We start from the raw sequence: 25,163 nt of genomic DNA on the forward strand, positions 1-25,163 counted from the left end.
ATTGAGAGAATTCAAAACAGAAACCTGGAAGTAGGAACTGACCTCCCCCTTCCCCTCCGCCCCCCGAACCATGGAAGAATGCTGCTTACTGACTTACTCAGCCTGCTTCATAAGTCAGGACCACCAAACCAGGAGTGGTACTACCCACAGTAGGCTGGACCCTCCCATATCAATCATTAATCAAAAAAAATGATCCCATAGATTTATATACAGGCCAATCTAATGGAGGCATTCTCTCAGTTGAGGTTCCCTCTTCCCCGATAATCCTGGCTTACATCAATTTTTACAAAAACTAACCAGTATGAACACCTAGTACCTGACCTTGTACTCGAAGGAGAAGCAAGTCATCTTTAGTCCTTGTGAGGTAGAGGGGCAAGGATAGGCAAGAATGCATCCCTTGGTAGAGTAAAGGAATAAAGGGAGGGAGGGAGGGAGGGAGGGAGGGAGGGAGGGAGGGAGGGAGGGAAGGAAGGAAGGAAGGAAGGAAGGAACTCAGTTACAGTCTCTATACCTTGTCTGTAACCGGCACAATAGCTTAGATTCTCAATAGTTTAGTTTCAGGGATTTCCTGGACTTGGAGAGCAAATGCCATCCCAAGATGCCCCAGGCAAAGAACCCACGTTTTTACTATAGAGTGAAATCTCCAGTCCTGGGCTCTCAGGGTCCTAGTATTTGCCCCATACTCTGACTTCAGTGGGAGAGAATCAGGAGTGCCTGTTATTGAGGGTGTGGTGATGACTGTGAGGGTGATGATGTTGATTCCTCCTTCTCTTCCTCCTCTCCCTTGGCTCAGCCCATCTCAGAAGAGTTCTGAAGTCTGGGACCCCAGAGGACCCCTAAGCCCGAGTAGGTAGGGTAAGATTTTTAAGTCGTCTGTGGGGATTAGAACTTGAAACGTGACGTGAGCAGAGAAGCAAGGAAGTCGGTCCGCATTTCTTTCACCTTCTGCACCTTGGAACAAAGTGTTCTTGTCCCTTTTTCTGACCAGGATCAAGAAAGCCGAAGCCCTAAAGGGAATGGTTTAAGCCTGCGGTGTTTGCATCTCCGCCGGCAGAGAAGTGTGACCTCAGCCCACTAACCGCAGCTCCGATTGCCCATTTACACCCTCCAATTAGGCACTGGGGACTCGTTGCCCTTGCAATTAGCTGCTGACAGAAATTACTCGCACGCCTTCTCGTGTAGACTGTAAAGGAGAGGTAGCTGTTAAACATCTGGACCACAGCGTCTCGGGAGGGAAACATGAAGAACCAGAGATTCACTGGATGAAGGGGACGTGGAAAATGTGTCTCCTCATCCTCCCTCTTGCTTCTAAAGGGGGAAAAGAAGCAAGTTTTGAGATGCCGCCTTGAGAAAATCCTCGGTGGAGGTGTGGGAATCTCAGACTGTGCCAAGTCATTTTTGTAATTACAGGGGTCACAATCTCTCCTGCCAGGGGTAGAGTTCATTCTTCTCATGGTCTTACTTGGGGTACCCTGTGTCCCTTTCTTACTAGGCCAGTGGGGTTCATATTTTCTTCACAGCTGTGGGACAAAGTAATGACCCTTAGCCTCAGGCAGACCTTTTCTCCAAGTCCTAAAAAACCTTGGGCAAGCTACTCAACTTCTCTGAGTCTGAACTTTTTTTTTTTTAATTTTCAAGACAGGGTTTCTCCGTAGCTTTTTTTTTTTTTTTTTTTTTTTTTTTTTTGGTTCCTGTCCTGGAACTAGCTCTTGTAGACCAGGCTGGCCTCGAACTCACAGAGATCCACCTGCCTCTGCCTCCCGAGTGCTGGGATTAAAGGTGTGTGCCACCACTGCCCGGCTTGAACTTTTTTTACATTAACATGGAATAACAACATCCTGTTACTCCTGCGGTATTGTATTGGGAAGTGAAGACGCTCCGCTCCTTTCCACTGTGATATGACACCACAAAGCAATCACACACTCTGGCAAAAGAATTTCCCCCTCACATAATCTAGCAATGGATTACATAAACAACACTGTATATTAATTGTTCTACAATTAAGAACTCTATCTTTGCAATTAGAATGACAGTTCCTTGTGGCCTTTGTTTCTCAGCAAACAGTCCAAAGAGGTGGCCTATGAGTCTTTGTCGAGGCTGTGATAAAGGTGCAGTTTAGATGCTTCTCATAGTTGTTGTTCTATGGGCTAAAAGAAGGCTCTGTGTAGTTAAGAGAACTTGCTGGTCTTGCAGAGGACCCTGGTTGGGTTCCCAACACTCATGACTGTCAGCCCAGAACTGCCCCTAACTCCAGATTCCGGGGATCTGGCACCCTCTTCTGGCATGCATGGACACTGCCCTCATGTGCACATATCTCCACATAGACACATACAAATAATTAAAAAGAAAGTAAATCTTAACAAACAAAACCTTAGATCGTTATTCTATATTTTCATCTGGTATGGGTGGTTTTGTGTGTCCACCTGACACAGGCTATAGAGTCATCAGAGGAAGGAGCCTCGCTGAGGAAGCCTCCTTGAGATCCAGCTGGAAGGCATTTTCATGGTGGGTGATGCCATCCCCCCGCTGCTGATCCTGGCTTCTACAAGAAGGTGGGCTGAGCAAGCCAGTAAGCAGCTCCTCTCAGTTCCTGCCTCCAGGTCCGTGACCTGTAATGAGTTCCTATCCTGACTTCCGCTAGTGATGAACAGCAATGCTGGAGTGTAAGCTGAACGAACCCTTTCCTCCCTGACTTGCTCTTTGGTCGCGGTGTTTCCTTGCAGCAACAGAAACTCTAAGACACCTCTCAAAGTGAAAAACTTGTGAAGTGTGCAAGCACGGCCCCACATAGAGCTGGCTATGTAGTACCATTTTTAATGGGTGGAGCCACCCTCGATGCCTCCTTCTAGAACTCCTTTCCACGCTGAACATGGGGAGGAAGAGGGAGGACGCAGCAGAATTACTGTTCTTCCCCCAGGCCTTGTCTGGACCTCCTTCTAGGGCGTTAGGAATCCACTCGCGATGCTCCGGTTTGTGGGGAGAGCTATGCTGGGTGCTTTAGAGAACCCCTCCAGATCTACAGCCTGAGTGATGTGCTCCTTACTTTTGTCATAGTTCTTGCCTTGGCTCCAGAGGGATTCAGGCAAGTTTTAAGTAAACTACGCTTCCAAAGTCCTTCTAAAACCACTTGTTTTGAGCCTGTCACCATATGCTCAATCTTGATGTCATGCTGAGCCTTGTGCGTAGCTTCCTGGAAACAGCTTCCTGGAGTTTCCAGTGACTCACCTGTTTCTCCGCTGAGGTAGTCTCCAGGTAGGATGTCAGTCTCTGCCTGTTACACCCTGGACTGTATAGCCTCGTGAGTGTGTCTATATCTAGGCATGTTTTCCCCTCTAGGTATTCAAAGGAAAATGGTGCTCTCTCAGTATCCATGATGATCTAGGCATTAATGCTGGCGTTTAGTTTCTGCTTCATCAGTCTCATGCTCTATGAATGAATATTCTATTAAACCCTCCCCACTTTCAGATCACCCCCAGGTGAGACTTTCTGGGATCTTAACTGGCTATCTCTGGCTAGGAATAACAGTACGTCTCCAAGTACCTTGTGTGACGAAGTAGCTGGGGAGTAGGGACAAAGTCGCAGTATGGGGGTCATTTGGGAAAAAACTGGGGCCCAGGGCTTTCTATATTACCTTCAGGGGCTGAGCTCTCTCCAGCCATAGTCAGCATGGGGGGGAGGGAGCAGGTTCCATGCTGCACCACACTGAGCTGTATTCTGTAGTCGTACACTGTTCCTCCCTATACTAGTCACTAGCCCAAGTCCTTACAGACGTCATCAGTTCTTACGATAGCCCTGGGAGTAGAAATCATCACCGCAGTTTACCTGAAGACCTGAGCTTCATGGAGGGTGGCTTGCTCAGTGCTGCTCTCGGCTATGGAGTAGCAGAGCCAGGATGCAAACCCAGGCAGGCTGGCATAGCACATTCCTGCTAAGGAATCGAGATCCTGCATTTGTTTTTCTCAGAGCTGTTTCTCTTTTCTGGATCCAGTAAATGAAGCCCCACAGTTCTGTCCTCTCCTGCTGGTCCTCAGCTTATTCACCCCTGGAAAATGAGTCCATCTGTGACTAGCTCTGGATGAGGAAGGTGCCAAGTAGATGACTATGTGGGGCAAGAGGCGGATCTGTGTGCTGCCTGCCACCTGCCACCCACCGTGCTACGTGACACTTTTAGGAAGACTAGACTGTCCCCACAGTTTCCCTCAATGAGATTCTTCGCCCCAGTTGTCGTATCTGTGGGCTCTTAGTCATTGGCTTTTCTGACTTCAGTAATCCCCGCTTCTGACCTCTGTCACAGCCCGACTGGGCCCACAGCTCATTGCTGAAACAGAGTAATTGATACAAGACGGAAGTGGAGGCGGTCTGAGGTGCCGGACGCACCATCATGTCTGAATTTGCTCTCCTGAGACAAACCATATTCTGAGATGTCTCACTGGCTCAGCTGCACCAGGGTGTCTGGATACTTCTTTAGATGGCCCCAGGAGGTGAATTTCAGCATTGGTTAAAACTTTGATAGAAGCCTAACCTGCCACTCAACTGATATGCTACTCAGTGTCTTCAACCCTCTGTTTCCTCAGGGGCGTTGCAGAAAAACGCCTGCTTGTGTGAAATCAGAAACTGGGATGGTTAGATGGAATAAAACAGGCCACCTATGCAAAGCCCTAGTCCAGTGCCCAGGCGCCCAGACGATGCTGTCCTTTGGTTAGAGAAGAGGGAACGAGAACACTCTGGGTGGTGGGGAAGGTGGCTCCACCTTTTCGAGCTCCAGGTCAAGGCCTTCCACCATTCTGGTTAAGCCTGTGTCCGTTCTGGGTATCAAACCGCTGTGGCTTGGAAGAATGACTTTTTCCCAGGCCCTCTGAGGGCTTGCTGTGTGGAGGGACACCTTCTTTTCTGGTGACAGAGAAAGGATGGGGGAAAGGGATGATCCTTGGGGTGCTTCAGGAAAGCAGAATTCTGAAGCCTCAGCAGAGGGGTGGGCAGGAAAAGACCCAGGAAGGCTGTGCCTGAGCCAGCCAGCAGGGAAGAGAGCAAGTGCCGGGACTGCGAGGACAAGGACAGCCACCAAGCGGGACAGCGGAGGGCAGCCGGCTGGGGGAGAAGAGCGGAGTCTCTCTCCGGGTTGGAGTGGAGGGGGGGGGGGGGCTGACTAGCAGACGATTTTTAAATGAGTGCAAAATTCTAAGAGCGCAAAAGAGAGAGGGGAGGGAGGGACCCAGAGGGGGAAAGGGGTGGAGAGAGAACGGGGAGGAAGAAGTGGGAGGAGGGAGGAGGGTACAGGACAGCAATTAAAAGAGGGTGGGAGGGGAGCAACTGACAGGCTCAAGAGCGAATAACTGTGGGCAGTTGAACGGCAGCCAGAGCCCCGAAGAAGCCAACTCCAGGGAGGAGGAGAGGAAGCAGGTAAGGGTGGACTTGAACTTTAAAAGCTTAAACTACTCATCAGCGGGAAGTAGCTCAGAGAGGGAGGCTGGAGAAGAAGCAAGTCTTCCTCCGCACCTGACTTCCTAGCCCTCTCCGTTCCGGTCATAGTGCAGCTGGGCTAAATTAAATAGGAAGGTTGGTAAATGTACTGGTTTCTGTCTTGAAAAGCGTGTAGGGGCGGGGCCCCCTCCGGTCCCAGTCTGCCCCTGTGGAATTGCAGCGCCCTGGGGCATCTTAAGAAGTGGGTCACTAGTCCACTTCCAAGAACTGTTGGGAAGTGGGAATTGGCCCTTTAAAAAATAAAAAAAAAAAACCAGCAGCGTTTTACAGTGTTTTCTCTGGGCATGGAGTCTCTTTGGAAATGCTTTTCACGGCATCTAGGAGAGCGCTTTGAGGGTTTTTTTTTTTCCTTCATAAGCCATGTTGGGCAGTTTAAAAATATTCTCGCCTTAGCTTCCTGCCTTGTATCATGTCTCCACTGTGCAGTGGCGCTGTACAAGAATCCCAGCTGCCCCTGAGGTCAGGTGAAAGAGACTGATGAGATCCGAGAGTTAATCCGAGCCAGCGAGGTGGCCTGGCCGACTCAGTCCCTCCGTCTTATTTGAAGGCAGAGAGAGGCGGTGGCTTCCGCCAGCTCCTTCCCTGCTCCCGATCATGTGGCAATAGAACCCAGACCGGGGGATGGGAAACCTGGGGCTGGTGCCCTAAGTAACTATGTGACCTTGGGCGTGACCCTTCCTCCTCCTGGTGCTCATTGTTCTCCTATAAAATGTTGGAAGTAGTAAGACCCTCTCTGTAGACACCGTGCAGAACTCTGATTCCACGGGCTCCAACGCAGCTCGGAACCACGTAAGAAACATCACTTGATGCAAGGATTTACGTTCTTCATTCAGTGGGTTCCTGTCCCCTCTTCCCGGGGCCCTGTCGTCACGTCCCTCATAGAGACTCCTTAGCTCTTCACTAATGTGGGTGCTTCCTGGCCAAGGTTTGGGGAGAGCATGACCAGACAGGCCTGGGAGAAGGAAGAGCACCGGACAAGGAGTCAGGAGATCTGAAACCCAGAGATGCTCAGCAGAGCGGAGACCAGCACCGCTGTGTGCAGACAGCTTCCTCGAACGTCCCATGCTAGCAGGCACTCCAGGCTGGCTTTCCCAGTAGTAGGTTAGGTGGCCTCCATCTTCTCTAGTTCCCAGAATCTTAACCCAACCCAGAGACTGATTTACTGCTCTCCAGGGAAAACTCTGGCCTTCTACCTTCCTGTCAGGTCTCCACCCCTACCCCTAGGGCAACGGAGACATTTGAAGCTTGTAACCGACTTTTGAAGCTTGTAGTGGATGGTTGGTCCCTCCAGGCCCTCTCCTCACTCAGTAGCTGCTTATACAGGTGGTGTTCACAGAGCCACGTCACCCAGCAAGTCAAGGGGCTCTGCTCTGCCCCTGTCTTAGAACTCCAGCGGTGTCTGGCTGGGTTCCTGACACCAGCCACTGTTCCCATCTCTTAGCTACCTCACTCCTATCCCCAATCCTAGCATGGGTCTAAAGTCGTAGGGCGTTAAAACCGGAAAAGGTCTCACACCGGTCAGTCCAACTCCTTCGACAAGGAGACCAAGACCTAGAAAAGGAACACGGCTTGCTGGAGATAGCACCCTGCTCTGACCCTGTTCTTAGCTGTGTTTCTTTCATCGTTGCCCATCCTTCCCTGGTGCTGCCATTTAAGCATCTCCACAGTCTTGGATTCTGACACCCGCTGCCTTCCTGTCTGCCCCTCCTCACCTCCACTGGCTGCTGGGGGTTACAGACTGCAGAGAGTCACAGGCTCCAGCCGTCACCAAGGCTGTTACGGTGCCATCTGACCTCCAGGGTACTGGTGACCACATCGCTGGGGACTGCCAATTACAGAGGGACCAGGTGAGCTATGTCTGGTCACTCAGGGCCAGAAGTGAGAGCTGCAGCCTCTGAACCAGCAGATCTTCCAGGGAAGGACTGTTGTTTCCCAGGGGAAATTTCAGCAGCAGTCTGTGTGAGCTCTCTGAGTGCCCGCAGGCCTGGCTTGGGGCTCAAGGGTTGAGCTAGCCAGAAAGGAGAGATGCCCATTTTCCTGTAAGAACCGCCTACTTCCTTCCTATTGTTGGAAGAGACTGACTTGTGAATGACAGCTTACTGCTGCTTTCTGAATCAATTGTTTCTGACATATTAACAAATAATGGAAAAAAATCCAGCAATTCATTCACTTTGATGAATAAAAGGAAGCTTTGAGGTAACAGAATCAGAGAAATTGAGATAGCACAGAGGGACATGATGGTGTCTAATTCAAATGTAGGCTTTGGAAATTAGCTGTGTGACTTCAGGCAAATTACTTCATGTCTCTGATCCTCAGCTTCAGGAGGAGGAAGTCATCTGTGAGGCTCAGTAAGCATCACACAAAGCCTGTTTACTGTTGCACATGGAATACTAGGATCTGGGTACACGAGTACAAGCGTTTAACCGCTAAGCTACGTGTCCAGCCTGCCATCTGAAGTGGCTATCACATGCTAGCTGTCGCTAAGCTACGTGTCCAGCCTGCCATCTGAAGTGGCTATCGCATGCTAGCTGTGCAACCAGCAACAGAGCAATAAGGTTGACACCGGCAGACCTGGTCCTTAGCCCCAGACTCTGAATTACATCTCATTTGATGCAAAAGCCTTTTCCTCAGTGAAGCCTGGCCGTGACACCTAATTCCGAAAAGGTACTGCTTGCTTTTCTGACTATAGACAGCCCCCACCCCACATACCCTATCCTTATTGACCTCTAAGCTAAGAGTCTTATTTTTCTCTTGGATTTGTCACTCACCTACCAACTTTTATACCTGGCCAAGTCCCAGGCTCCCCAGATGCAGCAATGTAGGCAACCCTTCTGCCTAACTGCTTTTCTTTAGATCAGTGTGTTGTGGCTCAGGGAAAGGATCTGTCTAAGGTCGCAGCAAAACAGCTGGAGTCCGAAACAGACTCCTTCATGAGATGCTAACACTGGGCGCCTATGAAGGACTTCCAGAACCCCAACTATGCCAACCTGGAAAGTTCTTAGGAGAAGGCTGAAGTAGTCAGTCCTGATGTCTCTGATACCCGGTCCACAGTGGCGAGGACTTCTCTCTTTCTTTCCAGTAGACCTGGTCTGCTTGGATTCTTCTTTGCCTTCAGCTATAAACACATTCAAAGGGCTTTAGTATTCACTCCCATGAAGCATGCGCAGGAGCTAAAGACGTGTTATGAGGCAGGGCTGCCTCTGGAATGAGAGGACGTGTTCTAAGCAGGCCTACAGCCGCCTCTCTGCTTCCTCAGCCTTGCCCAGAGGGTCTTGATGCCTGGTTAAACAACTGTCTTAGCGGTGCCCAAGTGTCCTCCCCGATAGTTACTGTCTGGTACCACTTAGTGCCATGAGAGCCTCGTGGTGTCAGCAACCTCTTTCTTGCAAATTCAAGTTCACTACCAAATTGTTACCGGTAATAGGGTCACAGTTGATGGTTTTCATTGGAAACATCAGAAAAGAAAGCAAAGTACAAACAAAAGCCTCCAATGTGGCAAATAGAGTTCCAGATGCTTCCACGTATTTAGGTACTCTTTGGTGCCCAGCATTAAACATTCCCTTTTGGTTTTGGACTGGAAACTGAGACCACTCAACTAGAGAGCAAGGAAATGGGAGTCTTGGCTCCAGTACTTCTTAGAAACCATGAGTCCATCATCCAGCTGTGACTGTTTCTGTTGACCTTGTTATGCTGTGACAGGCACAAGACCTCAGAGTGTGCTGCTTGGCTAGCTAGACATCTAGTAGTAAGAAGCTAAGGGCACTTGCTGGCTAAAAAAGGAAATAACTTTCTATATGTAAATTCTGACCAAATGGTAGCAGATGCTAAAGAGGCTGGGATTCTGAGTGCTGTGGGCCAAGGCCCCGGACACATGACTAGGGCCAGAAGCAGCGTAAGCAAGGGCTGCTCTGCCGATAAAACAGAAGGTAACAGAAGAGACCCGGGCTTCTTATGGGACTGGCTACAGTGAGCACTGCCCTGCTCCCAGGTTGGGACTGGCATCCTGGATGTAGGTTTGCGATACTTGGTTGGTTCGAAGAGTTTTGGTCTTTCCCTTTTTAAAGACAAAGGGTTTTGGGATCAGAGTGGTAAGTCAGCTCCCTTTGCTACCTTTGCTAACCGTGGGACTTTGGACCAGTTACCAAACCCTGAGACCTCTGTTTTCTCTTCTGTGAAATGGAATCATACGATTTCTCAGACAGAGTTAATGGGTGGATTTTAAATGACGGCTTCTAAAGAGCTGTGCACATGGAAATCCACCTTGCTCTCAGTGGTGCTAATGTTCTTGTGGTGCCTGTCTCTACAGCTGTCTCATAAAGATAGGCTGAGTCTAAGAGATCTCTGTCTGCCGCTGTGAAGCTCTATACATCTATTACAAGACCGTAGGAACAATAGACATTTGAGTATTGTCATAGAGTGTTCCTTACTAATTGCATAGGAACTAATCAACCCCCGTAGGGTCATTAATAAGGACCTCCCACTATTTTGTTGTAAATTAATGTATTTCTACACACTACCTTCTTCTAACTACCCCTTTTCAACATTTCAAGAGGAAAATGGATGGCTTTTCCTAACACAATTCTTTCTTCATTCTGCCTCCTTCCTTCACCCTCTTGGCTTCAAAACAACAATGTCTGGCAGGTGTCTCTGAACCCACCAATCCATCCTTGCCAGAATAAAATAATTTGATTTTAAAAGGAGTCAATCCCCCTGCTTGAGTAGAAGGAAAACTGTATCCCATCCCCCTGTCTCTTTCCTCCTCTCTCCCACCTCCATCTTCCTCTCCCTTACACAGTGATCGAGGTTCAGAGATGATGGCCCCTCCTCACCCTCTAGTGCTGGGAAGTAGCTCACAGTCAATGCTCAGCAGCAGCAGCTACTGTCAGGTGCCTGGCCATTCCCTTGAGAACTTAAACCTGAAATGTAAGAATTACTCCAACTTCTTAAATCAGCTCTCAGTGTAACAACCGTCCCATGAGCATCATACAAAAGTGGCCGGTTTCTTCTGGTGGGGCTTTGCCAAAGAACGGCAGAGCAGGCCATTCTGATGGAAAATAGCACAGTTGTTTAGATGGAACTCTGCTACCAGGTGTTCCATGATCGGTGTTTGACTCCAGCTTCACCCTTCACTGGTAGTGTGGTCTCACTCTGAGCTCTAAGAGGGTTCGAGAATGACTTCTATTTCCTCAGCCTGTTGTGAGGCTCAAACAGAAACAGTCTGTAATGCTTCTGCGGTGTTCAGCCCACAGAAATATCTCAGTAGATGATATCACCATCATCATCTACATTCAGTGTGTATGTGTGCTGTATGTGTGTGCGTATAGGTGTGTATCTGTGTACATGTATGTATGTGTGTGTGTGTGTGACCCTCGATAAACTAGACGACGTAGTTGAGAATTTCAAGGACAGTAAAGACGATTGAGATAGCTGAGAACTTAGACTAGTTTTGCGTGGAACTCTTCCCGCTTGTTTTCAGGGGACACTACCAGGAAAGGAGCAATCAGAAAACCGTACACAAGGGCTTGCAGATGACATTCCTGCGGGCACTTTACAGCCACCTTTACCGTCTGGCAGGGCACAGTCACTCAGTAAACACTTCATGCACTAAACTGCACTGGCACAATGCTGTGCCTAAGGCATTCTTCGAGGAGGCCCTTTGGGTCCCCTTACGACAGAATTCTCTTAATTGGGAAGCAAGTCAACCCTCCTCTGCGCTGCATTCCGCTGCATGGTGAGCAAGATTGCAGCAGAGCCCCAGGGGATCGCTATTATTACCATGAATAACAGCCTTTATAGAGAAGCGGAGATCTATAAGATACTGTCCAGAGCGTGTGTCGTTGTCCAGAATTAGCCTCTGTGCAGTGGTCTTGCAATCTAATTTTGACAAACTTGGAAAAGTTTCCCAGTAGGTCTGAGGGGAGGAGGCCCGGAGAAATGGCCCACAGTGATACTGTCTGCTGTAGTAGACACATCCAGTCCTGATTAGCCAAGCAGAGGTTGCTCTCACTGGCGGAAGGAAGTGGCTTCCATCTTTTTGATGTTCTGTCATGGAACAGGAGTCTCTAAGTCAGCTTCCCAGGAGGGACAATAACTCCCGAGTAGAGCTAACTCTGTGTTCAGTTTTGTCCTTTTCTTCAGCACTTGAGAAATATCAGCCTCGATCCATTTGGTCCTGGCGTTTTGAGTCATGTGAATTCTATTCTTCCTCCACTGTTGTTTTTATGGTACATGACAGAACACGGGAGGGGAATTCCTTGAGGAGACCACAAAGAGAGAATACATAGCCAGTGGAGCAAATGGCTCTTAGTATGTTTGTGAGACCCCCAAAGACTTTCCAGTGCACCCCAAGGCTCAGATGCTGGTGAGGACACACAGAAATTGTTGTCAGGCTTTATGTTAGAAAGTTTGCTACATGTGACCCCAGAGAACAAAATTGTTACCAAAGACTATAGACGATTTCCAGCTTACCCCTTTGGGAGCTTCTTGTTCATTCATCATATGCACTCTTGAACAGGAGAGTTGAGGGTGTGATTCTAGAAGCGTGTTGGGGGACACCTGCCTCTTGTGGCCTACATAGTTTATGCTGCAACCATTCTTAAAGGAGTAATGAAGATTGTGACTTGTATATTCCATAACATCCTGAACTCCCTGGGAGGGAACCTTCTCGGGTTCTGCCTTCAGAAGCAAGGCACATACTGGTCATAGTGAACGCAGGAATTAAAAACTACTCCAAACTCTGAGGCATGACCTTCAAAGTCTCCTGCAATCTCATGCTGGCCTCCTAGCCAGGCTCCCTCCTCTTTGCACCCCAAAACCATGCCAGTTCTTGTCCCACTGAGCTCCTTCCTGCAGCGCTCTTTGTCTGAAATGTCCCCACACCTCCTGCATCTCCTCTTCCCATTGTGCCCTGATAAACATCACATCCACTAAGGCTGCCTCCTCCGGGAAGTCCTCTTACCCACCCGCCTGTACCTGCTTTCCCTTCTAGCTGAGGGCAATGCTATTTCACTTATTCGTATGACACATCACACCTAGTTTCTCGTCCAATTCTGGGTTTATTTGTGCTCCTCCACAGCACAGTGTTTCTTTAACATAGAGTCATATCAGCCTTCGGGTCTATGAGTTCTAGCACTGGACTAGTGTAAGAAGACACTCAGAAAGTGCCCAAGAAAAAATGAGTTATGTTTCCCTACATACTTTCCCCAGCACTATATATAGCATAGGTTACGTCAAGGGAGCATAATAAATATTTGCTTGATTGCATAAAAGCTGACCCTGGGCATTATCGCTAACCAGCAGATTCATGTCTGAAGTCACTCAGCGGCCCCACATTCATGGGAAGTTCCAAGGGCAGAGACCTGAGGATTGATGAGCTGCATGCTTGGAGCGGAGCTGGAAGGAGACTTACTGGCATTGCACTAGATCAGTCAGAAACTGAAACCCTCGGTCTGCTTCTTTAGCCTTTGTTTCCTTAATCAGCTCCTCACTGTGTTTGCCCCTCTGCAGGACAGGCAATAGTGATGACTGGACAGAGTGTATGAGGATCCATCATTGACAGGAAACTGCATATCTGTAATCCTGGAGGTGAAACGCAGTCTTGAGTAGAGAAACGTGGTCCTTGCTCTCTGAGCTGGCAGAAGACCGCAGAGAAGCACATTTTGAGAGCTGAAAAGTGTTAGTTGTATCACTGGGTTTCAGAAAGGAGATTCGAACCTCCTTGGAGCCTCTTTGTGATGTTGTTAATTGTATAACTTTTCTCGCTGCTGTGACAAAATGCCTTACAAAAGTAATTTATGGAAGGAAGTACTTGTTTTGGCTCACAGCTTAAAAGAGATACGGTTTATTATGGAAGGTGTGATGAAGAGCGGTGTGATGGCGGGATGGCAGGATGGCGGGATGGCGGGATGGCGGGATGGAGGGATGGCAGGATAGTGGGATGGCGGGATGGAGGGATGGTAGGATGGTGGGATGGTGGGATGGTGTGATGGAGGGATGGAGGGATGGTGTGATGGAGGGATGGAGGGATGGAGGGATGGTAGGATGGTGGGATGGAGGGATGGTGGGATGGAGGGATGGAGGGATGGTGGGATGGAGGGATGGAGGGATGGTGGGATGGAGGGATGGCGGGATGGTGGGATGGTGGGATGGCAGGATAGTGGGATGGCGGGATGGCGGGATGGCGGGATGGCAGGATGGCAGGATGGCGGGATGGCGGGATGGTGGGATGGCGGGATGGCGGGATGGCGGGATGGTGGGATGGTGGGATGGTGTGATAGCAGGATGATGGGATGGCAGGATGGTGGGATAGCAGGATGATGGGATGGCAGGATGGTGGAATGACGGGATGGTGTGATGGAGGGATGGTGGGATGGTGGGATGGTGGGATGGTGGGATGGTGGGATGGAGGGATGGTGGGATGGTGGGATGGTGGGATGGTGTGATGGAGGGATGGTGGGATGGTGGGATGGTGGGATGGAGGGATGGTGGGATGGTGGGATGGTGGGATGGAAGGATGGAGGGATGGTGGGATGGTGTGATGGTAAGATAGCGGGATGGTGGGATGGAGGGATGGTGGGATGGAGGGATGGAGGGATGGTGTGATGGAGGGATGGAGGGATGGAGGGATGGTGGGATGGTGGGATGGAGGGATGGAGGGATGGAGGGATGGAGGGATGGAGGGATGGTGGGATGGTGTGATGGTAAGATAGCGGGATGGTGGGATGGAGGGATGGTGGGATGGAGGGATGGAGGGATGGTGGGATGGAGGGATGGTGGGATGGAGGGATGGAGGGATGGTGGGATGGAGGGATGGTGGGATGGTGTGATGGAGGGATGGTGGGATGGAGGGATGGTGGGATGGTGGGATTGTAAGGCGGTGGGAGTATTCTAGTTAACTACTCTGTTGGTGTGATAAACACTGACCAGAAGCAACTTGGGAAGGAAAGGGTTTAGTTGGTTCATACTTCCAAGTGGCAGCCCGTTATTGATGGAAGGCAAGACAGAAACTTAGAAGCAGGAACTGATGCAGAGGCCATGAAGAAACACCGCTTGCTGGTTTGCTCCCCGTGACTCCCTCAGCTCACTTTCTTACACAACCCAAGACCATTTGCTCACGGTGGGATATATCACCCCACATCAACTATTAATCAAGAAAATGTTCCACAGACTTCCCCAAAGGCCAGTGTGGCAAGGGTAATTCCTGAGCTGGTGTTCCCTTTTCCAAAGTGACTCTAGTTTGTGTTGAATTGACAAAAATTCACCAATGCAGGGAACTTGTCCTGTCTGGCCACATTTTGTGCAGTCAAGAAGCAGAGAGAAGAATTCTGGTTCTTAACTCACTTTATTCTCTCCCTCTTCATTCTCCCTAGGTCCTGAGTCCACAGGACAGTATCACACAGGACAGTGTCACACAGAGTCAAGACACATTTTCCCTCCTTGATTAGAAATATTTTTATTCTCTCTCTCTCTCTCTCTATCTCTCTCTCTCTCTCTGTGTGTGTGTGTGTGTGTGTGTGTGTGTGTAGGTCAGAAGTCAATATTAGGTGCCTTTCTCAATGTGTCTTTACCTTATTCTTTGAGTCATATTCTCTCGATGAATCTAGGGATCACTGATTCATCTAGACTGGATGTTCAACATAGATGCTCCTGTCCCTGCTTATCTGGGACTATAGATGCACACTGCTACCCCTGGCCCTTTTTTAAGATTTATTTTTATAACTATATTAAAAGTGTGTGTGTGTGTGTGTGTGCACGTGTGCTCACGCACATGCACACGCTTGCACACACACTATCTGCAGGATCCCTTGGAATGCAGAAGTTTGTGTCTGATCCCCTGGACCTGGAGTTACTAGCAGTTGTGAGTTGCCTGCTATGGGTTTTGAGAACAGAATTTGGGTTCTAGAGATCACCTCTTTTAGCTTAGAGATTGGAGAGATCTGATCAGTTGCAGAGAGCTATGGGACATAGTTATCCATGGCTCTTTGAATAGCCCTGGTCCAATGAGCCCCTGCAAACCCAGTAAACCAGATTCAAGCTCCCATCAAATGCTGCAATAGCTCCCTGCCCTTCCTTAGTGGATTTACCTCAGCTTTGCTGTACTAACGTGTTCTGCTGAGAGTGTTCATTTAACTTCTCTCCGTAAGAGAAAGAAAGGGAACTAAGCTAAGCAAAAGCAAAGAATCCTTGCTTGACTCTCCTTTGTGCTGAATTCCCAGTGCCTAGATGACCTGGCTACTGCAAGCGCTACCTGCTGCCCCCCCCCCCCGCCGTCCCCCAAAAACAAACCCATAAAACGGATGAGTGAAACGAAAGGTATTCTAGGTGACAGAAACAGGAGGAGCTAAGACGGAGACGTGGAGAAGCACGGTACATGTGTCTCCCTGGAGAACTGGATGTCTGAAATAGTGAGCACATAGGGAAAGCAGTGGGCAAAGACAGCCTCGGACGGTGCTTGAAGGGTCTCATGAGTGGATCTGGGTTTGGACTTCAGAGTGGTGGGAGGCCAGAGAACACCACAGCCTGAGCGTCGTTGCCATTGTATGCACTAGATTTATTCACGGCATGGGCAACTTCCTTTGACCCTTCCCCCAGCACACTTCCTGCCAAGAAACAGATAATATCTAGAAGCATTTCGTGTGCTGTCCACCCAGTCAACTCACTTAGTAGCTAATCTACAAACTTCTTTGGCCGTGGTTGTCTGGGCCCCAAGGGGACTCCATGTGGCTCCAAAATCGACTCTAGCGTGGCCATTTCGCATTGAAACCCGAACAGCTGGCACAGGGCAGCGATTGCGAGTTGCTCTGACATAGTCTGAAGGTCAGAAGGAAGTCATAAGTAAAAGTTCCTTCATCGTCTTTCCTCTGCCAGGGACCTGGGGTCTGTCTTACTCTTACACCTCCCTAAATAACTTCTATTATTCCCTCCTATGGGGCAGCCTTCTTAACACTCTTGTCTCTGGTGTTCTAAACAATCTTTTAAACCAAGGCATTTCTTCTTCCAGGTGTCACCCCCTTGACCACAAACTAGGAGCCCAGCAGTCAAACCTCTTGACAGACCAGACCAAAGCGTCACAGCCGTTGTCTGGAATTATTTTTATACTTCCTTGGGGACTTGTATGGAATGAATGACAGAATGAAAAGATCAAGAGAAAATTCTTCGAGGATTAAGTGTGGGATACTTGTCCCAGATCCTGGAAGAATTGGCATTTATTTTCAGTTCCTCTCGGTGCCTCACATCCCCTCCCTTTCTGTTCGTCCTTCCTCTTCTCTTTTCTCCGTGGTAACACACTTTCCCCTCTCTTATTTTTCCTAACTGGATTCGAGTTGGTGATGGCTTTGGTTTTTGTTTATCTTGTGCTGAGCTCTGTGCCCATTGCTGTTTAGATGTCACCCGGTGAGACTCTTGCTGAGTCCTGGCCTCTCCGTCCACTTGTGGGTGAGGCCAGGAGAGGACAGACTGAATCATTTGTTTGAGCTCAGCATGTAACAACAGGAATTTGAAGTCTGAATAACTCCTATACCTACGTTCTCTTTCCTGGTAATTGTATGGTTTTATTTTCTCCATTCCCAACGTGCTCTTCTCAGTTTCATATTTTAAGATTTATTTTACTTTTAATTACGGGTGCAGGTGAGCACAAGAAATCAGGAGAGAGTCCCAGATCCCTTGTGTTGTGAGCCACCATGTGTGTCCTAGAAACTGAACCTGCGTCCTCTGTAGGAGCAACAGGTGCTCTCAACCACTGAACCACTTCTCCGGCTCCATCTGTCTGGGTTGTTCAGCTTACTAGCAGGACACAGCCAAGGAACAAGCAGTTGGCTGGCCCTTGGGCAGAGCACCAGTGCCTCCTATTCCTCTTTGGCTCAGCTCAGATCTACTGAGCACCTATTTGGGCCACTCTTTGGATGACAGAAGAAAAGGCATTGTCTGTTCTCGGAGTCTCCCTGATGCGGAGAAGATGACAAGGGGTGGAGAATCCTGCACATCAGCAAGGTAGCGCAGGAGGGAGCAGGAGACCTAGAGCAGGCAATGGCTGGTAAAGGGGATTCAGGTTTGGGTGCAAGAGTATGTAAGAAGTAGCTGGAAGGAGGGCGTCTTAGTTACTGTTCTACTGCGGCGAAGAGACACCGTAACCAAGGCAACTCTTAAAAGCAAGCATTCAATTGGAGGCTTGCTTACAATTTTAGAGCTGAGAGCTTTACATTCTGATTCACAGGTGATAGAGACTGGGCCTGGAGTGGAAACCACAAAACCTACTCCCAGTGACCTCCTCTGATAAGGCCACACCTCCTCTGACAAGGCCACACCTCCTTCCATAAGACCACACCTCCTCTGACAAGGCCACTCCTCCTCCGACAAGGCTTCAGCGTGCAGGCCTTTAATCCCAGCACTTGGGAGGCAGAGGCAGGCGGATCTCTGTGAGTTCGAGACCAGCCTGGTCTACAAGAGCTAGTTCCAGGACAGGCTCTAAAACCACAGAGAAACCCTGTCTCGAAAAACCAAAAAAAAAAAAAAAAAGACTTAAAAAGACTTAATCTTTCCCAAACTATTCCACTAGCTGGGGGCCAAGCTTTCAAACATATGAGGCTATGGGGGCCATTCTCATTCAGATACCACAGAGAGCATCTGGGAATCTAGTGGGACTTGGTATGGACAGACAAAGGAAATTCATATGACTTTTTATAAGCAGAACTCTTAGCAAATGGAGGCACAGTTGCAATGACTATACCGTATCACTGACATGAAGACCAGCATTGTCCTACTGCCTGAAGCTCATGGGAGTTGAAGGTGGGGACCTACTGAAAACCCAGGCTATCTTTAAAGTGACCCCAATGTGCCTTTGTTTGCTGTCTTTCCCCATAGCTGATGCATGGCTGCTGATTCCGGTCAGTAGAAATGCCTCTGGGGAAGCGGAGCCTGCTACCCTCACCATTGCTCCTCATCTCCTCCTCCACTTCAGCTTGCCTTTTAGAGTCAAAGAAAAAAAAAAAAAAACAACTCTGCCTAACAGCCATTCAAAACATATGGAACACTTATGGTGTGAATTTCAGTATATCACGTTCTTCACGCCGTTGGACCCTCCAGATCCTCTGGTATAGCTCCTCCAGCTCCACTTGAATGAGAGGAAACAGACTTAGTTAAGTAAGCGCTCAGAGACACATGGCAGACTCCATGTTTCTCAACTCCACGTACAGTGCCTGGACTGTCAGCATGAGAATCAGCTGAAAGCCTTGTTGCAAATTCAGATTCCTAAGAGGCCACCCCAGTAGCTAGAAGAATGGAATAAAATGGTTGGGCTGGGAACAGACCTGGAATACAATTACTTTTCAGGAATTAGCTTTATTAGGAGAAAGGTTCTCAAAACCGTGATTGGGCCTTGAGGTGAAGGAGCATTAGAGAATTGGCTCAGTGGGTAGAGCATTGGCTTCTCTTCCAGAGGACCCAGGTTCGATTCCCAGCACTGCCGTGGTGGCTCGCAACTGTTTGTAACCCCAGTTTAGGTGACCCGATGCCCTCTTCTTGCCTCCCTGGGTACCAGGAGCACATATGGTGCACACATATGCATGCAGGAAAAAACACTCAGCCATAAAATAAAAATAAATCATTTTTAAAAGAAAGAATGTGAAGTAACCGTTACCGTAGAATCAGAGTGGGGGAGGCTCAGAAGAGAAAGCTCTCGGAGAAGAGAAATCCCTAAACGAAGGTGGTATTTGGTTTTTATATCCTTCTGGGGGTGGCAGAACCTTTCCTGCTGCATGGTCTAGCTCAGCATAATGTACACAACACAATGTACAAAAAGCATAGAGAAGTCAGGTGCTGGTGAAGACCATTAATTAGGGCCCACTGTTAGGCTACAACGCACGTCTTTTTAACTCTCCATTCTAGGGATTGGGGGTGGGGTGGGGGCTGGGCCTCTTGGAGAGACCGGCCAGGATCTATCACACTTCACCTTCTGCAGTAGAATGTCCGAGAGTAAGACATGGTCGCTCCATTGCAACTCACACCTTACATGATTTCTAGAACCTCCATGGGGTGCCATCGCTGACTTGTTTTAGAACTTCCTCTCTAATGTGTGAAGGGGAGGGTACTTTTCAGTACATTTGGCTTAAAGAAAATGGCACTGTCCTCATTGTGTGTGTGTGTCAGTGTGTGTGTGTGTCAGTGTATGCTTGCATGAATTCATGTGCACAGCACGCATGCAGCAGTCCATGAGGCCAGGATTCCCCCAGATTGGAGTTTCATGGGGTTATGAGCTGCCATGTGGGTGCTAGAAACAAAACCTGGGTCCTCTGCAACAGCAACCAGTGCTCTTGACTGATGAGCCAGCTCTCTTGCCCCTGTCCTCATTCAATTTATATTTTAAGAAAGTAAATTTACTAAATCCACTCCACCCCCATTCTCTTCTCTTTTCTTCACACCACACCACTATTCCTTCATTTGCTTTTTTCCTTTTTTTTTTCACCACATCAATCCCTGTAGTACTGTCAGTACATACAAGGGCAAGTGCCATTTACTGCAGCATGGGTAGCTTTCCAGGCAACCTGGAAACTGTCTCTTTCCTGCCCAGCCAGGTCGGTTGCCAATAGTGCCTCAGCTAGGTGTGGGACTTCATGACTCCCATCCCCACCCAAGACTGGACTTTGTCTTGTGCATGCACCCACAGCCTCTGTCAGTTCGTGTGTGGGAAAGCGGATCGGGGGACTGTTCTACGGACTTAGCTCCAGATGCCAAGGTCACCTTCCAAAAAACACAAACAGCTCTAATAATCAGAGGGTAGTTTTTAGACATATAAAATTTATTTTAAACCATCCACAAATAATATGTGTTTTTGAGGAAGGCTCACATGTATCCCTGCTAACCTCTAACTGTAGTCTCTATGAGACCCCAGGAAGCTTGAGCTCTTGATTCTCCTGCATCCGCTTCCCGCGGGCTCAGATTATAGGTGTGCACCATCACACCCAGCAAAGGCGGCACTTTCTTAAAGAACACATTGGTATGGCTCAAAGGCCCAGAGCATGATGGAGCCTTCAAACTTCTTGAAACATCCTTCACAGACATCTTTTTCTCTCTGCCTTGTTTGCAGAAGGTTCGGAGTCGGTCTCCTAAACTTGGCAAGATGGGTGACTGGAGCTTCCTGGGGGAGTTCCTGGAGGAGGTCCACAAGCACTCCACGGTCATCGGCAAGGTCTGGCTTACCGTCCTGTTCATTTTCCGAATGCTGGTCCTCGGCACCGCTGCGGAGTCCTCCTGGGGAGACGAGCAGGCTGATTTCCGGTGCGATACCATTCAGCCTGGTTGCCAGAATGTCTGCTACGACCAAGCCTTCCCCATCTCCCACATTCGCTACTGGGTACTGCAGATCATCTTCGTATCTACGCCATCTCTGGTCTACATGGGCCACGCCATGCACACAGTGCGCATGCAGGAAAAGCAGAAGCTGCGGGATGCGGAGAAAACCAAAGAGGCCCGTGCCGCCGGTGCCTATGAGTGCCCGGTGGCCGAGAAGGCAGAGCTCTCCTGCTGGAATGAAGTGGAAGGAAAGATTGTCCTCCGGGGCACACTCCTCAATACCTATGTCTGCACCATTCTGATCCGCACCACCATGGAGGTGGCCTTCATCGTGGGCCAGTACCTCCTCTACGGGATCTTCCTGGACACCCTGCACGTCTGCCGCAGGAGTCCCTGTCCTCATCCAGTCAATTGTTACGTCTCGCGGCCCACAGAGAAGAACGTCTTCATTGTCTTTATGATGGCCGTGGCTGGACTGTCTCTCTTTCTCAGCTTGGCAGAACTCTACCACCTGGGCTGGAAGAAGATCCGACAGCGCTTTGCCAAGTCCCGGCAGGGGATGGATAAGCAGAAGCTTCTTGGCGCTTCCACCAGCCTAGCCCAGAGCCTCACTTCTCCCTCTGGCTTCAACCAGTGCCTGAACAGAGTGGGGGACTTAAGTCATAATATGTGTTCCCGGAAGAATCCAGACACTCTGGCTGCAGAGGAAGTGCTGGACCAGGAGCATATTTCTCGAGGTTTCAACATGCAATATAGCCAGAAGCCCGAGGAGCCCAATGGAGCCTCTCTGAGCCACGACCTTCCTCCGAGCTACCGTGCTGACAAGCGCCGCCTTAGCAAGGCCAGCAGCAAAGCAAGGTCAGATGACCTGTCAGTGTGACCCTCTGAGGGAAGGCCAGTCCCAGAAGGGATCTCAGGAGGCTGTGACAGGAAGAAGCAGTCTCTCAGGACAGTATATTCTCCCACTCAGCAATGCCATGCTCCTTCCGGTCCCAGGTCTGGATAGCATTGCTCATCCATTCTCAAAATCACAGTTCGAGGGTCTTCTCAAGGACAGGGCTACTCCTCAGGACTCATCCTCTACCAGGAGACACAGTGAAGCCTTTCACGTGATTTGTTAAATTGGATAGGGTGGAGGCAGGAACAGGAACCATGACAAATCTGACCTGGGAGGGACAGACATGAAGATTCAACACCAGCAACATACCAGATAGAAACTCCAGGTCTTGGCTTCTTTGGTACTATCCCCCTCCTTTTTTTTTTATTTCTTCTTCCTTTTTCTTTTTTTGGAAGAGGCCAAGCTTCTCAGTCAGTTGACAGTTTTCAAGTAATTAGCATTGTATCATCCCCTTGAATCTGTTGCTTCCATGGGCCATCCCTCCGAGTGGTGCTGAGTTGACCGTGAGCTGCCCTTGGCTACACTTCCCTCCTCCCCGTCTTAAGGGGGTATCCTTGGTCCTTGGCCAGCATCAGTGCCTTGGTATGTGCCTTTGGCAAGCATCTCATGGTGGTGATGTGGCCTTTCTGGCAGGAGAGACACCCAGCTCCTAAGGGCGCCAATTCCTCTAGGGAGTCACTGTACACACAGGTAGCACTGACTTTGCCGCCCCCTGTCATCCTACGGTCGTTTACAGGACAACCTAACAATAGAAACCATCCTTGCCTGCCTCCTTGGCTGCTTGCCCAGGGCTCCTCTCAAATCTTTATAAACAGGAATGTCCAAGAAGCCACTAGCCTCTCTTGAACCCCGGCCAGATTACCAGTCACCAAGTTGGGCTGGAGAGATGGCTCAGTGGTTAAGAGCATTGCCTGCTATTCCAAAGGTCCTGGGTTCAATTCCCAGCAACCACATGGTGGCTCACCAGTCACCAAGTTGAGGGAAAGTTTCCCGGCATTTGGGGAAACAAGGAAAGCATAGTGCTTCTCCTAGGAAAAAGCAATTCTGCTGTTAAAATGAAAATTTAAAAAAAATGAGAGAAGATACTAGAAAACTATTTTCCCTCCTATGTGTATCGTTCACTGTCTGGCTGCCAAGAGGAGGCAAGGTGACAGCTACCGAGGCCCCAGAACTCTCTCAGAGGCATCAAGGGGACATAGAAGAAGGAGGGGCTCTCCAGCTGTTTTGGGCAAAGCCCTTGTTTAAATTCCTATGTTTCCTTGGTACCCCTAGGAATATTACCAGGGAAGAACTGCAGAAAAGCCCTGCCTTCCTCAGGGTCTAGCCTGGGGTCTCTACTGAGTAGATCCATAATAGGTTGTCTTCCATTTTTTTTTTTTTACACAGATAAGATATGCTCAGGATCAGATACCGAGACTCATAGACATGTTGCTGCATTAAAATATATCCATGTGTGTGCACGTTCATCTATACGTGTGTGCACGCGTGTGTGTATACATGAGTGTGTGTATACATGTGTGCATATGCGTGTCTATGTGTGGGCATATGCATGTGTGTGTACATGCTTATAGGATGGTGAAGAAATGTCCTAAAGAAAAGTAAGGAAATGAGAAATGTGTAGGAAGTTTGGGTCTTCCTGCCCCGCTGGCAGTTGTCTGGCAGGAGGACGGAGCTTACATCATCAGCCTAAGGGACAGGCATGAGAAGTCAGTACAGGAAGGTAAAGGCTCAGAGGTCAGTCTCTGCCCCCTGACCCATCTCTGGGTCCTTCTGCTGGCATTTGGATGGTACTGGTGGATAGAAAGGAAGGCTTGGGAAGGAAGAAGTGACAGGATACTTGGGAAACCATGATGCCCCCCCTCCCTGCCCCGCCAACACATTTCATTCATTATGATTCTCTGTCCTTCTAGTTAAGGGATTTATTTGTTTTCTGAAATGAGTGTTTTTGAATTAGAAACTCTGAGACCAGCCTTTGAATGGTGAGGTTTTCAGACGGGAAAAGGGACATAATATGTGTAACTTGTTTTCAATAAAATCTGCCTCTACATGTTAGCTCTGGTTTGCGTGTCCTTCGATGTGACTTTAAGAGGGTGACAGACTCGATGGGGGAGGAGGGCATGGAGTCTCGGCTGCTGACTTCCATCTGGCCTGCTGTGAGCTCCCGCACATCTGAGGCCTTGTTTCTCCCCCTGTAAATTGGATCTAGTGGTGTCTACTTCATTAGTCTGTGAGGTGAGAGACTCCTTGGGAAGAGAAGAGCAGATTATTTCAGACTTAATAGTTTGCAGTTAAGTGGTAACTGTTGCTATTATCGCCAATACAGAGTGGCTGAGAATCCGAAGTGTTAAGAGATGGCTCTAGAACTCCCCTTTTGGGGCTCACAATGTGATCTACCAAAGGCAAACAAATGAACTCAAGTAAAGGAAGAAATTGGGGGCCCCCAGGAGCAGACTCAGTGGATAAAAGCACTTGATAAACAAGCGTGAGGACCTGAGTTTGAATCCTTAGCACCTACATAAAAGCTAGGCATGGTCATTGGCTTGTAGATTGGCACTATGGGGTGGAAATAGAAGGATTGCAAGGTACCAGCCTAGCTCCAGGTTCAGGTGACAGAAAACTATAGGACAGGGTACTTGATGTTCTCCTCTGTGTGTATGTGTGCCCCCTGCACACTAATACATGTGTCATGCATTCCCACACTCACCCATACACCACACTTACCACACAGTCACAAACTGTGGTGGTTTGGAAAAAAAAAATGACCCCCAAAGGGAGTGGCGCTATTAGGAGGCGTGGCCTTGTTGGAGGAAGTGTGTCACTGTGGAGGTGGGCTTTGAGATCTCATATATGCTCAAGATACCACCCAGTGTCACTGACCTTCTCCTGTTGCCTGCAAGATGTAGGACTCTCAACTCCTTCTCCAGTACCATTGCTGCCTGCATGCCACCATGTCCCGCCATGATGATAAGGAACTGAACCTCTAAATGTTAAGCAAGCGACTCCAATTAAATGTTTTCCTTTATAAGAGTGGCTGTGGTCATGGTGTCTCTTCACAGCAATAGAAATCCCAAGACACATACCTACCCCCATACACACATGTACACCACATACACACACAATACAACACATACTCCACACACATGACACACACATATATCCCACATACACTCATATACACACACACTCAGATACCAAACATTCATACACAAAATCCACACACATAAATACACACACTTTCACTCACTCATACTCATATACCAAATATATACACACACATACCCACTCATACCTCACAACTCACACACTGATACAATTAGAATATTAATTTTGATTAATATTAATAATATTGATTCTAAGAGCCATAAGTCCCCACAATATGACGTAAACAAACAAATGCACACGGGAGAGACCAGACCTGGACTCGGGCCTTGGCTGGTGCTGTAGTTCAGCTTCGGTAAAGAGCTTGCCTTGCCAGCATGAGGACCTGGGTTCTAGCCAC

At 48.9% G+C, this 25,163-nt stretch overlaps 1 protein-coding gene across 1 annotated transcript; it reads left to right on the forward strand.

The window, feature by feature from the left end:
• Positions 1–5,329: 5,329 nt before the first annotated feature.
• Positions 5,330–23,710, forward strand: Gja5 (gap junction protein alpha 5). The gene is made up of 2 exons (XM_057793448.1): positions 5,330–5,400; positions 20,561–23,710. The coding sequence occupies exon 2, from the start codon at positions 20,594–20,596 to the stop codon at positions 21,644–21,646; it is 1,053 nt and encodes a 350-aa protein (XP_057649431.1). The 5' UTR covers positions 5,330–5,400; positions 20,561–20,593; the 3' UTR covers positions 21,647–23,710.
• The last annotated feature ends 1,453 nt before the right edge of the window (positions 23,711–25,163 follow it).

Source organism: Chionomys nivalis, chromosome 18, assembly GCF_950005125.1.
Source record: "Chionomys nivalis chromosome 18, mChiNiv1.1, whole genome shotgun sequence".
In the NCBI taxonomy this organism is placed as follows: domain Eukaryota; kingdom Metazoa; phylum Chordata; class Mammalia; order Rodentia; family Cricetidae; genus Chionomys; species Chionomys nivalis.

Coding starts and splice junctions, on each gene's coding strand:
- Gja5 (XM_057793448.1), top strand. CDS start 20,594: ATGGGTGACTGGAGCTTCCTGGGGGAGTTCCTGGAGGAGGTCCACAAG.